Below are 15,137 nucleotides of genomic sequence, written 5' to 3'. Positions count from 1 at the left end.
TACATTATTGAATGCAATTGTAGTCTAAAAAATTATCATCATTGAATCATTGAATTTTTTAAAAGATATATAATATTTATGTAAAATTTTTAACATTTAATTATTTATACAGGATGTTTAAATTATGCATCTAAATATTTAAAAAACGAAGCATCTTGGAGAAAAAAGTTTTGAATGAAAATTATACGGTTACGCCAGAGAGTTACACACATTCCTTTGCATATACAAACTTTAAAAGTACAATAGAAAAGATGTTATTTTGATTTTCTATTAATCGATAAAATTTGGACAAAACATTAGTAATATGAAGTAAAGAAAATGAGTTTGAAGCTGATTAAAAACGACATAATCAAGCTCGAATACAGATCCAGACCAACAGTTTCAGTATGAAACAGAGAAAGTGGCTTCGCAAATGATTAAAGCGCATGGCCAAAAATTTCTTTTCTTAAAGCCGACCGATTTTAAAGTTTAGGCGAATCAAATGCCTTCAGATATCTTTAACCTTGGGGCATAGAAATCTTTAACCTCGATCTACTTGCAGTGCATCATTTAAGTGCTACTTTACGTATAGGCGCGACAAGCTACGAGATGAATTACAGTTAGGAGCTGATATAGACCGAGTGAATGTCACAGTCATTCTGGAAAACAGAGAGAGAAAGAGAATATTTTCACTTGCAAGTACCGCGATCCCGAAATCATTTATCGACCGCAGTTCCCATATTTTTTTAAATGCCTTTCTCAAAGCATTAGCTTAATCGACGCGAGCAATATTATACAAACATTAAGAAGCGTTCCGCCGTAGCAGAACGTGTTGGTAAAACGGGCAAGGTAAAACGCGACAACAAACAGGGAATGCGCTGACAGGCACGGGAATATATATTTTCTTCGCGCTAAAAGGAAACTTGCCGGTGAAAGTGGCCACACATGAACGTAAATTTGTTCTCCAGTAATTTTTAGCAAGATGTACCGCATACACTTGTTACACAATGTCACACTATGCAGAAGAATAAGTCGATCGGCAAACATCAAATATATGCGATTGATGCGTGCATCTTAAATCTACCTACGGTGAGAAAATTAAATTTCGATCAAAATCTCAAGTTCTTAAAAAAATCATTTGTATGATTGTACACCATAAATAATTTAATGTATTTTTATTCTTTTTATGGCATTTAGTCGGTGATATTTGTGGTGAGAAAACAATAAAAAGGATTGAGCCAAATATGCATTATGTGTGTGACAAATATAATTGTGTATATTTGCTTTGAGACGGAACAGTTTCCGTTATTATTTTGCATCACTTCTTTTAATTGTTCCTCTTGGATAAGTATTTCTAAACGGTAAAATCATATCTTGGCTTATCCGCACTACAAATCCTACATTGCAGATTCTTAATGCTCGCAAAAACTTCTCGGCTTCTCCATTTCACTGAGAAATACCATCAAAATCAGGTTATTAGAACAAACAAAATATTAAAAAAATTAAAATATTGAAAAGAATATACAAATCTCATACAAAAAATTGATGATAATATTTTATAATCTAATTGTGATTATATGTTATAATATTTCATTATAATTTAAAAAATTTTTTAATCAAATGACAAAAAAATAATATAATATTGTTATAAAAAAAAGTATATAAAATTATGAAAAGATTTTTCATAAAAAATTATTTGCAACAAATTATTTGTTTAAATTTAAAAATTAAAGGATTTTGCCAGACTAAACGTTTAGAATGTAAATTGGCAACAATTGTGTAAGAGAGGAAAAACAAAATAAGTTCATAGATCTATTTTGCAAAGATATGATATTTTAGCAAAATTCTACGAGTTACTAACTTATATGTTATATCGAACCTTTAAATTAAAAATATCGAATTTGCAAGAGAAAGAGCATTATGGAGTTTTGGCTATTAAAATAATAAGGTCCAAAACCGGTCGATAAAAATTGAGGATGTATTAACGTGCTATTTATGATCCACTCTTCGTTCTCGTTAGAGACCATCAGGATTTACGACGACTCTCACTGGTTTTTCTTTCGCGCGCGGTGCAAGAATGCGGAGCACATCTTTTCCGTTTCTCCTTTCTTCTCGCTCGAATGCTGCAGGAGAAAGGAAGATCAATGTTAGTACCGTAACTGCACCTTTCTCTCATCTCGTGCGCGGCACGATCGCTACACAGATGTGTTATTTTCAGCCTCCGCACGTTGCAGATCTCATTGCGATGCGAAAACCGTAGTGCGGGATTACGAAAAATGACAAGATGCCGTAGATTCTTTTTAATGAATTTGCCCGTCCCATTAAAAGTAGCGAGCATTTTTTTCAAGGACTAATTGATTCTTTCTCTAGCAAAAATAGTAAAGATATATTTGTCCGACGAATTTGTTGACCTTTCCCGGAAGACAGAAATAACGGAACAGTTAAACCTTTTGAACTATTCGTTAGGCGATACTAGCGGATTTTACTTATATATATTTTTCTTAACAATAAATGTTTTTAAATCTAATCCTTTTTTCTTTCTACGTACATTAATTCTTTGCGGCATAGTGATTGGCAGGCATTTTTGAGAAAAATGACTGCTTAAAATATATGATACTTAGTGTCTAATAAACTTTATTGTATTACAAATAATTTCCTTGAAAATAATAGTGCTCTTTATTTATAATCTTCATAGTATGTGTTATCAAGAATGCACATCAGTCATTATATACGAGCACTTCCCGGTAGAAGGTAGCACAAATTTGCTTACAAAGTGGAACGCATGCAGATTTCTCCACTGAATATTTTGCTTGTAAAAAAGTATGTCGATATTATTGTCTGGAAAGAATTAAAATTTCTGCCAATCATTGATCTTCATCGCAAACACTATATTTCATTTTTGCTTTTTTGCATTTTGCAAAATCTTTTGAACCACTATGATTTACTTTGCTTGGAAATCTATGGCTTAACAAAATTGAGTTTCCTCTTGATCTCTTACTTGTTTTCTCGTCGAATCGATAAATTTGCAGAGATATAGGGAGAGAAAGAATTGAAAAAAGAAACAATTTAAAAAAAAAAAAAAAATAAAGTGTATAATAAAATAAAAACATCAATAATTCCACAAGTTCTTAACGTAATTTTAGTTGCAAAATTGTTCCAAAAATTTTCTGAATAGATGATTTAACTCATTTTTCAGGTTGTCAGTTACACGGAATTTCGAGATTTGCCTGCAGAACAGATAGCGCAGTCTTACTTGGAGAACGTAGAAACGAAGAATCCCGAGAAGACGAACGTCGAGGATCATTCTGATTACAATGTGAATGCCGAATTAAGTAGCTCAGACGTTAGTGCTGACGAAAAAGAATCTAGTGATACTTTCACTTCTAATTCTTCTCCGCCGATATATTCGACATCGTTCACCAAAACAATTGCGAATTATCCATTTAGAAAGCATCTGAATTACGAGCCAAAATACACGGTACCTGAAGACATACTCCTGGTCAAGAATGCTGGCAGTTTTGGACAGAGGGTTTGGGGGGAGCAAAGTCACTCTGGTGACAAGGCAATTGTCAAATCTACTATTGAAACTACAAATAGCCAGTCGACTGACAAGTATACGAATTTCCAAAAGTCCTTCAACAGCAGTGTATCTCTCGAAAATGAAGATGACCGCGGGGAACTTTACGTATCAATCACGCATGAACCGTTTGCATATGTGCAAAGAAAAGAAAACATTTCGGACAATTTATCTTCCGATAATCCTCAAATAATTGAAGATCCTAATACAAAGAATTTTGATGAAAATTTTGATGTCAGGAGCATAATAACGGAAAACTCGCCGCTAGGTAAGACAAACGTTGTTTCGTTCTTTGAAAACATGTCTGAAAGTCTTCTTATGTCACAAGCAGGATCATCTGAAACGTATCATGATGTTGCGGATAAAATTACGAAAAAATCTACGGAATTTGTCAAGAAATCCGAGAGCGTCGACAGAACACCGACGTCCGTAGAAATTAGTCCTTTACAAATAAGGAAATTCTCGGCTCCCATCGTAGTGCCTGACTTGCCTGACAGCGAGGATTTACCTCAGGATGTAGTTGATTATTTGGATGATAACGACGCATCCAAGTCAGTCGAGAATGCCAAACTTATCTCAAAGATTGACGCCGAGCCTTCCAAGGCGGCAACGGCTTCCATAACGACATCATCGATCATGTTGAATCCTTTGCAGGTCGGAATCACTCTGATGAACGCCGATGAGACCGATTTGATGGATAACAGCGAGCAATCTGCCGCAATGGACACAAATAATTATTTTCAAAATAATTTACAACGTTTAGCAACTGTAAATGAAGAGTTCATCAACAGAAATCAATCACGTGTTGATTGTAAAAATGAGAACTTTCAATGTGACGAGAAAGATAAGTCTATTGGCGTTGTCGCACAGAAGATTCCTGATAATTCTGTCGAGATTCAAAAGTCTATCGAGCTCTACTATGCCGCGCCGATACATGAGATTCATTATCCCGCAGAATACATCCAATCTTCCAATCTTGATATCACCAAAACAAACAATGCCCAAAGATCCAAGCAACAGTACGATCAAGGTGAGCAATCAGAATTACGATTAAATCATATCTATCAAAGTAATACTAAATTGTTCAATTTTTGTATCAATCATTTTTTGTCTTATTCTTATTCTCTCTCTTTCTCTCTAGCAAGTTGAAGTTTGCACAGAAGTTAAATTAGAAATGTAGCTCTCGTTCGATGCAGTCTCGTTTTTGCAATGTTGTTAATTCTTGAGAGAAAATTTAGTCTTATTTTTTTGACACATCTTGTATATGCAATCCGATGAACTTTGTAACTCCTTCTATATAATTATATACGTTTTCTTTCCTCTCAAGCAGGAACAAACAATGTTCATTACTTATTTACGGTTAATTGATCGCTGCCGCAATGTTAACACGCAATGTTGGAATAATTATATGCGCTTATTAATATATGCACAGTGATCAAAGTGCATTAGCCGCGTAAATTGTCAGCTTTCACTTGTTCGTAGAGAAATGCGGTAGACAATATGTTGATATTGATTTCTGTTTTAGGTAACCATCAAGTTGATAGGAACATTGTCAAGACACATGCATTTGGACTACCGCAGAAACACAATCGACACGAGTACAATACTCTTAAGGATGACGCTAGCAAGACGATCGGGCAAGACGCTTCGGCTTTGATTGCCGAATCAAGTATTCACGAACAAACGCCTCAAACTTTGGAATCGCAGTCATTTAAATACAACAATGTGCAGCCTGTTAAACCATACATATCGAGTACATATCGAGAGCAGTTGCACTTAAATAATCCGTTCCGATCATCGGAAATAAAGCGACCAGAAACTCCGCAACTTCTTCTCAAGATTATTCCCGAAGGATCATCCGCGAACGACGGGTTCTTGGTGCCAATTCCGCAGCCCTATCCGATCGAAAAGATCGTCGAAAAGACCGTCCATGTGCCACATTCAATCGAAATTGAGAAAGTAATTGAAAAAAAAGCGCCAATCCCGGTACAGGTACCAGTTGCAGTATCGCAGCCGTATCACGTGCGCGTGCAAGTGCCAATCGATCATATTGTGGAGAAGCAGATTCGCGGGCCGCATCTCTATCCAATCTACATCGAGAAGAGAATACCTTACACGGTCAAACGACTGCAATCTTCCGCATATCCGCAACACATGAAATTACCGGCAACTTATTCGATTGAGAAGTCGCCGTCGCATGTGCCAATAGAGAAAGTCACGGAAAAGCCGGCTTTCTCACTGCCTTCTCGGCTGTCATATCGCGTGAATACGGATAGACCGATCGACAATAACGGCGCGATCGAGACCAAATCCAATAAATATCAGCACAAGTTACGCGAGTCGGTTTTTATCGGCGGAAACGCAAATTCTCGCGATAAAAATACCGTTGATAGTTTCACCTTTGAACCACACCAAAGCGAAACGAATACATCGCAATTCTATAGCGATCTATACAGCGGGCCGTGGTCGGCGTACGACCACGACAAGAGCTATATTCCGACGGAGCACTTGAATGCAGTCAAATTGATGATACTGCCAAAAAAGTTTAACGATCACATAGTGTTACGACCGCACATGATCGCACCCTCGTACACTGTGGTGCCGAGGTCCTTCAAACGACAGATTCTGTATAATCTGTTGGAGAAAGACAAAGCGACAATCAAAGACGCGGGCCTTACGTCTCCGCGTAAGACCACGCAGGACAAGACTGCGTTTTCTCAGATAAAATTTTCGCCGCAGTTCTCCGCAAGTAACACGCAAATCTCGGCGATGACAGCTACTTTAAGAAGGTCTAGGCAGCCAGAAGCGCGGTATACCGGAAATTTCAGGCAGTCGAAGATGGAATACGGTTTTAAGCCTCCTATGATACCGTCCGTTCAGTACGATGAAAAAACCGGTAGCAAAGTAGAAAATTGATGCGATTTCTGACAGCGGTAGCGGTGTATGTTTGCTCTGTATCGGCACTTTTCATCTTTTCACTCGTAATCACAATACTGTTTGCATCATTCAAATATGAAAAATCTTTTTCACCATTTAGCGTTTCAGGTGTTTTTTTTTTCAATATATTTTTTGTGCTCTTAGTATGAATTTTGATACAAGCTTTATTGTTTTACTATTTAATACATATTTATTATTGAAAATTTATTTTTAAATACTTGTTGCGTTTTCTAGTTTATTCCAATTTTAATAATGATCTGATTATTGTATCAAATTATTATATTAATTATTGCGATAATGTAACAAAAAAGGCGATATAGTTTGTAAGTTTTGTAACATATACGAAATTTTTTATTGTTGATTGTTCAAGCGATAATAGACATGATTTCAAACTATCGCCACGGTATAATATAATAATTATAATGATAGAATGTCTAAACATGCATATGTAAGTTTTGTACAATACATTTTCTATTTTTATACGTTATCCCTCTGTGTTGTTTATTTCAAGCTTATATTTTATTGTATTATATTTTTCTATTAACATCACATATGTAGCCGAGATAGATAAATATGAGTATCATGATCCTCAATGTATATACGTAAATCTGAAGCGATATTTTGATTTTTTTTTAATTTTTCGTAAAAATTTGGTGCAACTAGATTTTTATAATTTTTTTGTAGGTAAAAACTAAGTCTTAAATATCTGATTTTAATATCTTAAATATTTGATTTTTTGTTTTTACAGCTCGTTTATTTAATATATATTTTATTATTTGTTACACATCAAAATTTGAATAAAGTACAACCAAGTTTCGTTACCTACAAGTTGAGTTAAAAGTGATAGAAATGAATATATTGCAATAGTAACGGGTGCAGTAGATGACTTACATAAAATAATTAAAAGATTTTAATTTATTTTTTATATATATACTATGTAGATATATTATAATTTTAGTCACTTACAATTAGTAAAAAGTTGAAAACTTGATATTCCAAATGAACAAACAACAACAATTGAGATTCTCTCAATTCTAACGATGGGTAAAACTACTTATTCATATTTTTTTATAAGTCACCCAACATGTGAATCAACAATTATCATTTGAATATTCGCCGTGATGCACACGGAGATAGATTCCCGAGCGCGGACCGCTGTGATTCCACCAGTGGTGGACGTTGATGAGGGAGATTGCGTGATCGTCGGCGCGCGCGCTACATTACGAAACGAATTATCCGCCGTTAGGTAATCATAGGTAAGAAGAGCAAATAGCATCAAATTTAAATCAGATTGTATCACGCGGTATTCCTGAGCAATGGCTCTCCGACTCTTCTATGTAGAAAGTAAGCATAAAATGCATTACTTAGGAAAGCCGAGTCAAATGCTAAAGCGCGAATACCTCTTCAAATTCTAGCAATCTTCTTCGTAAATGACTATCGTTTTGTATGCAGAACTTAATTCGTCCTATGTAATAGTAATAATTATTATAATCAAGATAATTTACAATAATAATTAACTAGCAATTTTATATTTTTAGGAAATACGCATAACAATAATCCTTACTTGGATCTTCTTTAATTAAAATACAAATGTGACTATACTTACGATTATAATAGATTAAAAAGGCTTCGAGTGAGAATTTAAAATGTTCCGTTACTTTTAACAAATATATTATCGCATGGGCATTTGTACTTATCGAGTATTAACCATTTTGTTTGTAACAATCAAGATTTTTTTCTAAAAAGAACCCAATTTTCTTCATCAATTTATAATTTCATTAACTTTGTGCAGAATTTCAAGAACAAACGCTAATTTTATGAGTATTTTGAATGATGGACAGCTAAATGATATTTACTTAAAGAGTTAAAGAGCACATATAATATGTGTGTAATATGCACATCACGTATGCACGTCACATAATACGTAATATATGTTCTTTTGATAATGCCTGTGCTAATGATAAGTGCGCTTACGAGCTGGACTGTCGTATTAAATGCACAATTTCACATGTACCCTCAACTTGCCGACAGATTACCAGATAATGCGCAAACTGAACTGTTGTTTCATCGAGATGGGTCATTAAAAACAAATAAACTTCTACGAGACTGCATCGCGTGTAAAGAACGATATAGAATTCAACAGGATGGCCCCGATGCAACGCTTTTATCATCCTCTATTAACTCACAGCTCTGACGATCACTCTTCGGCGAACATATGTATACCTGCATAGTACAATCTGAATGTTGTACAATAAATAGACAATAAGAATTCATTATCTACCTTTTTTAAATTATTTTAAATTATTTAAATTATTATTTGTAATCTTCCTAATTATCTTGCTTGTTATTGCTCAATTAATTTAAAATAAATTTTACCTTAATATAATTTCAATTTTATTTACAATTAAACATTAATCTAATCTTCAAACTTGAAAAACTGCAAAAAGACATGACGACTTAATTTGCCATTTGAATTAACAATATAATGTTTATAAAAAAAACTTTTTGATAACACATATTAATCTATTCATAACATACTAAGCACATCCTACACCTTTCCTATATATTTCTGCAATATTACAAGTGAAGATGAAGCAAGTCCATAATTGGGTCCGCCATGAGCGAAAGAGTTAACTTGCTGTTTGGATCTTACGTGGTCTAACTACTTGACGTAACAAGCTAACGTACATTGCGGCATTAGCATATCGTTACGGTAGTTACACGTCGGTGCAGGCATATTAATATTACGAGGATGATGACATGCCGCAGTGCTTGCGTACAACGAGATCTTTCAAGGACACGGGATTGGCGTGTGTATTCACGAAAATAAAAAAAGGAAAGGTGTGGGAGCGTTAATAATGTTCCAGATGTTGACCCTTTCTCCTGCGACGCGATGACGATTAGCAAAACAAAGAAAATCAAAAGGTAGAATTTACGAAGCGAATAGGCAACTCTTTGCAAAACTCGGTTCGATTGGCTAGATTGATTTTCACAATAGGAATGATGTTACTCATTCGTGCTGTGTTCTCTTCATTATAATTTTTCTCAAGGGTGTTTATGACATCAGATTATCCAACTGTCAGTGTATAGCTATATAAATGATTGTTAACGGATCAAATCAATTTATTTTATAGATTTCAACAAATACTTTTAGTGACGTAATCAATTGTTTACGTAATTCGTTAAGCAATGTCTCTTTTTGAAAATGAATAATATTGAATTTTGTGTCACAACGCTTGTTCTCGCGGATCCGATCGTGGCGGATCTTCGCGCACGTTCGCGTCCGCTGGTCCTACGGCAGGTTAATTAAGTCTCAATTGCCTAATTAGTCCGCTCGAAGAAGGCGAGCAACAGTGCGCTGCGGGCTGTCCCACGCGATGAAGTAATCAGCTTTCTCCGTGCGAAGTAGACGCGCGGCTTAGCTTAGCTCTTGACTCTACTCGCGTCTCGTCTCCACGCTCTCGGCTCGCTCGCCCGCTCGCTCGCTCGCTCTGCTCGCTCTTATGCCCGAATTCGCGAGAGAGAACAATAGGAAATAAAGCGCGCGGAACGCTTTCCACACGCGCAGATTCCCTATGTGAACTAAAGTACACACGGCCGCCGTCTCTTATACTGCCTACGCCGTGCGCGTCTACTCAGAGTAAACCCCCGTCAGTTCGCTCCCTCGGTGCTGGCAGCGGCGATGATGGTGATGGCGGCAGGAAATGTATCCTCTCCGCTTCCACGCGGAGAGACGAGAAAGAGCTCTCTATATAAGCACCGGTATGCGCGCCGAAACGTCACCACATTTCAGCATTCAGTTTGGTGCTCTTCTTCCTCTCTAGACAGTGTTCGCCGTTTGACGCGTTGTCTCGCACCATCACTATCATCACTCACCCCCGTGATTTCTATTACTTCGAATATGGATTTAATTGTGCGACAGGTAAATACGCTGCGCGAGTAAAGTAATGCGAAATGAGAACGACACCGATGTCTGAGATCGGTACGCATTCCCGACTCGATAGATCGAACGATTATCACAATCACACTTTAAACTTTCTTATTTTTACTCGTGAGAGCTCTTGACCGTTGTGTGATCGCGGATATTGACGATTATTCGCGCCATAAGTGTGTTTATTCAATAGAATGTTTGCCGTGAGTTTCCGGCAGAGTAGCCGAGTACATACTTGGAGCGGCGTCGAATGTGTTTATACTAAACTTTGTTTCAATGCTTGAATAGTACAAGTTTTTAATTTACAGTACAATTTATGTATTTATTAATGACAAATTGAAGTTAAAATTTAATTTTAAAAAAGTATAAAATAACTTTTAGTATAATAAAATTGGGATGAAAGTAAATATTTTACTAGTTTACTTGCGTATCGCATTAGTTGTAATTGTTAAAAAAAATGTAAATTTGTGACAGCAGACCTGAACTCTTTTTAAGTTTTTGTCATTATTAGTTACGACGTAATTCCTATAAAAGTTTTCGATCTGCAGTGTTATAGATTTATTACACACACACTTATATATATATGTGTAAATTAATATATATAGATGTTACATATTTCTCTCTCTCTCTCTCTCTCTCTCTCTCTCTCTCTCTCTTTCTAAATTGTCTCATTATTTATTAATTGAATTATATTCACAGAATGTCAATGTATATTTTCCAGTTATCGTCTAATATTGCAAGTTTCTTGAATTTTGCAAATAAAATCTAAGATTTTTTGCAGCATCTACAATTTACTAGCCTAAAAATGTAACAAAGAATTTATCAAATAACTAATTAAACAACTGTCAAATGATAACAAATAATTAATCAAATAAATGTTATATTTTTTTTCTGAAAACGTATTTAATATCACGTGTATACGTTTTATTTTATTCAACTCAATTTTTTTACTTGCAAGAAAAATTAAAATTTCTAAAATTTTGTAAATATAAATTAGATTTTAACAAAATGTGTGTATTGCAAACAACTATTCAATTGTCTAAAAGTTGTACGTATAAAAGATATTTTTGGCGAAAAAGTCACAAGTTATATATCTAAGAACTCTTCTGATTCTTTTAATCTTGCGCCAGTTTCTAAAGTGCTAGTGATGCAATCCCGTGCATCTTCTCACGATACAGCAGAAACGAGAAGAAAATGCAGAGGCGCGTAACTCTAATTTCCTCGCCTACGCAACGCGCGCGTTGTTGATCATCTGACGTTCTCATCTGGTACATGAAAAGCATCCCTGGGAAACCATCGAAAATATTTTAGGGGCTAATTACCAGTGCGCTGATTGTACGCCTAACGCTTTTTCTTTACCGAGCTCACTTATTATTTTACTATATATTTAACGTAGCATGCGGGAATGTTATATGTGTTTTCATTTAGCATCTTATACATGCCGTACATTTCACTTGCAAAGATATATTTCTTTTGTTCTTGCTCTTGGGCAGGACAACTATGTCAACTAATTTTGAAAAACAATATTGTGTAAGTTAGTATAAGAAACCTGATAAATTCTTTCAGATATTCAAAATAACTTCTGCTTTTGCAATATTCATTATTTTCACAGCTTGAAAATAAACGAATATCGACCACAAGAATAGCAATTTTAATTACATTTGCATCAACTAAACGATTTTGAAAAAATCATTTTGAAAATAAATACTTATCTTATTATTTTCCACGCGCGTGTCTACATATCTGCATTAATCCAATGCGTACTTTTTTGTATAGATATTACTCGCTCTGATAGCGAGTATCAACTTTGTGTATTGCGAGCCACCCCTCAGCAATCAGTACGGTGTTCCCGGAAATTACGCAGGTGGAAATTATCATGGAACGCAAGGTGGTGGGAACGGATTCGGAGGCCATTATGATGGGCATGATAATCAAGATTACGCAGATAATGAGGTATTTGTAATACATGTTTGAGACTAAATAATCTTGAGCGAAAGTCGCACGCATGATTGAAAACAATGTATCCTATATTTCAGTATGTTATAATTTAGAGCTTTCATACATGTAGGATATATTGTATTTGTCCTGATTACAAATTCACGTATAAGATGACGAATCGCGAGCCTATTATCTTTGATCTTTATTCAATGATTGCTAAACACTTCGATAACTGATGCAACGTGTTTTGCGAAATCAATCTTCAAATACGTACGATCATAATTAAGCTGATTGTTCTGCAATTAAACGATGCATTCTTTATTAACAAATTATTTGCAAAATGATTATTAATGGACCGTAAAGAATTATTTACAATTCTGTGAAATGTAAAGTGATTATGATAATCCCGATATAGTCGATGAGTTTAATGATTTCGTAATATAAAGTATATTAAGGTAGAAGTGCATTACATCATCAGAATAAATGTTCTTTTATTCTCCGCAAGGAGTTCAATGTTACTTTCTAAATCTAGATCCTATTCTTGATGTACATATCGCGCCGATCATCTTGAGCGAAAACACATGGTGTTCTTGAGGTCAAAGTTGAAAATGATTCAATCATGTTCTGGAAATGACATTGAACTTTTGGCATAAAGAAATATCTGATCTCATTACGTAAACTTCATCCGTAAAAGTACGCTCTGAGTTTGAACTAACTCTACTTCTTCGATGATTTCACAATCTTTCATAGGCGGTGAATAGGAGAGCAAATCTTGGGATATTTAATATTGTGTTCTAGTCGATATTTCTTTAATTTTTTATAATTACGATTTGCAACTGGTACCATCATAAGAAATCTACGCTACTTAATTATCCAAAATTATTATTGACATTAAGACTGTCACTTCCGACACGTTAATATTCACTTTTACTACATACTTTTAATACATAGTTTAATCGCCATATAAATAAAAACTATTTGAGATAATTAGTCCGAAACTAGATAAATTAAATTAATAATAAAAATTAGTATGATGATGAACCGTGATATAATATTCAATATTAGCACGAGAATTTATCGTATGTAATTAAGAACTCTCTTGTGTGATAATATCATTTTCACACAGATGACTTTATTCACTCATTTATTATTGCCAGTAACTTAACTATCAGAATGAACTGATCATTTATATTTAAAAATGATAATGAAACTATGTAGATTAATTTCGCCTTTCAATACACATGTTTCATTAGAAAAAATTCTATTAGAAAAAAATTACCGTAATTTTTCGTACAAGTAAATTATCGTCTTGCACAATACACGTCTTGCACAAACTCAATCAACTTAATGAAAATCCACAATCAAATAATACTTGCATGTTCTGCGCTCATTGTCAGTTAATATTAGCACATTGTTTAAACGGCACGTGAATCAAGCATCATAAAATCAACGCATCGCATTCGAATGTCTCGAGATGCTACAAATTCGAACCGGTGGGACGCGACGAAGTGCGAGAACGTGTGGCGCAAATGCACCACAGATGATGTAACAATATTAATAGGGTGAACTGCGACCGCGGGCATAATTCATGGTAAATCGTTATTGCTGGTTAGCTAATCATCCGAGGAATCTCGAACGCTCGCGAGATGCGCATTCGCATCTTGCGCGAATCTACTTGTTTGGTGAGCGAATTGTTGACGGTGGTGGTGGTAAGCAGTAATCCGTCATGAGCTAGATTAAATCGCGCAGTAACTTTTCTTCGGTATCGTCCGTTACACTTGATCGAAGGAAAACTTGTCATTTTCACGCAAGATTGTATCTTTACAAGATTACATTTTTTATTCCCTTTGTCCCTTTTGTTTTCATCATTCGCTGTAGGACACAAAGAGACAAAGAAAGAAAAAAATTAGGCTTACTCATTTACTTTTGCTTCAGCCCAAAGCCTATGAGTTTGGCTATTCCGTGAAGGATCAGGCTACCGGAAACGATTTCGGCAGGCGAGAATCGAGCGACGGTGAGACCGTTCGCGGAGAATACAGAGTGCAGCTTCCGGACGGTAGGACACAGATCGTTACTTATACCGCCGATTGGAGGACCGGTTTTCACGCCGACGTTAGGTATGAGGGTACCGCGACCTATCCGGATCAATACAATACTCAAAACAATGGATACAACAATGCTGGCCAAGGTTATCAGGGAAATCATATCGGTGGATACACCGGAGGTATATATAAATTATACAATGTTTAACAGCGACTTTGACATGTGATTTTCAATTACAACTGTCAGATTAAAGAGAGCCAAAAATTAGATCAAAACCTTTCTGAAAATTTCATTCTTTGTTATTTTTACATATATAAATAATATTTTAATCAATTTTACTATTATTTCCATGTGTTATATCAGCAGGCAGTAACCAGGGCGGTTATAATTATCAAGCAAGTGGTGGACATTATAACAACGCCAACAACTATAATTATCAATTTGGCTCTAACTCAATAGACAGCAGTTATAACAACTTTGGTGCAAGGAACACTTATTCGGGAGTACCGGCGCCTACATATGGCCCTGCTTATCATTAAAATGCATAAGAGAATATCATAGGATTACTGATTTTGCATGAGTGTAGTCTTTTTTTAAATAAAAACATTTTTTTCATAACAGAGTTATTATTATTATTTGTACTCATTAGCCTTTCGAATTCACTGAAATATTTAAAGCGCATATACATAATAAGAGAAATGCATTTTAATATTCAACTTTTTCATTTAATTT

The 15,137-nt window shown here is 35.1% G+C and overlaps 2 protein-coding genes across 3 annotated transcripts; both read left to right on the top strand.

Moving 5' to 3' along the window:
* Positions 1-3,166: 3,166 nt before the first annotated feature.
* LOC105669172 (uncharacterized) lies at positions 3,167-7,133 on the top strand (the record flags this gene model as incomplete). The annotated part of the gene is made up of 3 exons (XM_012361965.2): positions 3,167-3,824; positions 3,888-4,586; positions 5,082-7,133. Coding segments are annotated over 3 exons (2,748 nt in total), but the record flags the coding sequence as incomplete, so codon positions are not given.
* Positions 7,134-9,836: 2,703 nt separating this feature from the next.
* On the top strand, positions 9,837-15,023 carry LOC105669174 (pro-resilin-like). Of its 2 annotated transcripts, none has more exons than XM_067353003.1 (4): positions 9,837-10,415; positions 12,201-12,377; positions 14,298-14,586; positions 14,772-15,023. In XM_067353003.1, exons 1-4 carry the CDS (start codon positions 10,176-10,178, stop codon positions 14,942-14,944), a joined length of 879 nt encoding a protein of 292 aa, XP_067209104.1. In that variant the 5' UTR covers positions 9,837-10,175; the 3' UTR covers positions 14,945-15,023. The 2 variants fall into 2 exon arrangements, with proteins under 2 accessions (XP_067209104.1, XP_012217389.2); XM_012361966.2 differs by having other exon boundaries at positions 9,862-10,415; positions 14,769-15,023.
* Positions 15,024-15,137: the final 114 nt, after the last annotated feature.

This window comes from Linepithema humile, chromosome 4 (genome assembly GCF_040581485.1).
Source record: "Linepithema humile isolate Giens D197 chromosome 4, Lhum_UNIL_v1.0, whole genome shotgun sequence".
NCBI lineage: Eukaryota > Metazoa > Arthropoda > Insecta > Hymenoptera > Formicidae > Linepithema > Linepithema humile.
This window is presented reverse-complemented; position numbering and strand designations above follow the sequence as displayed.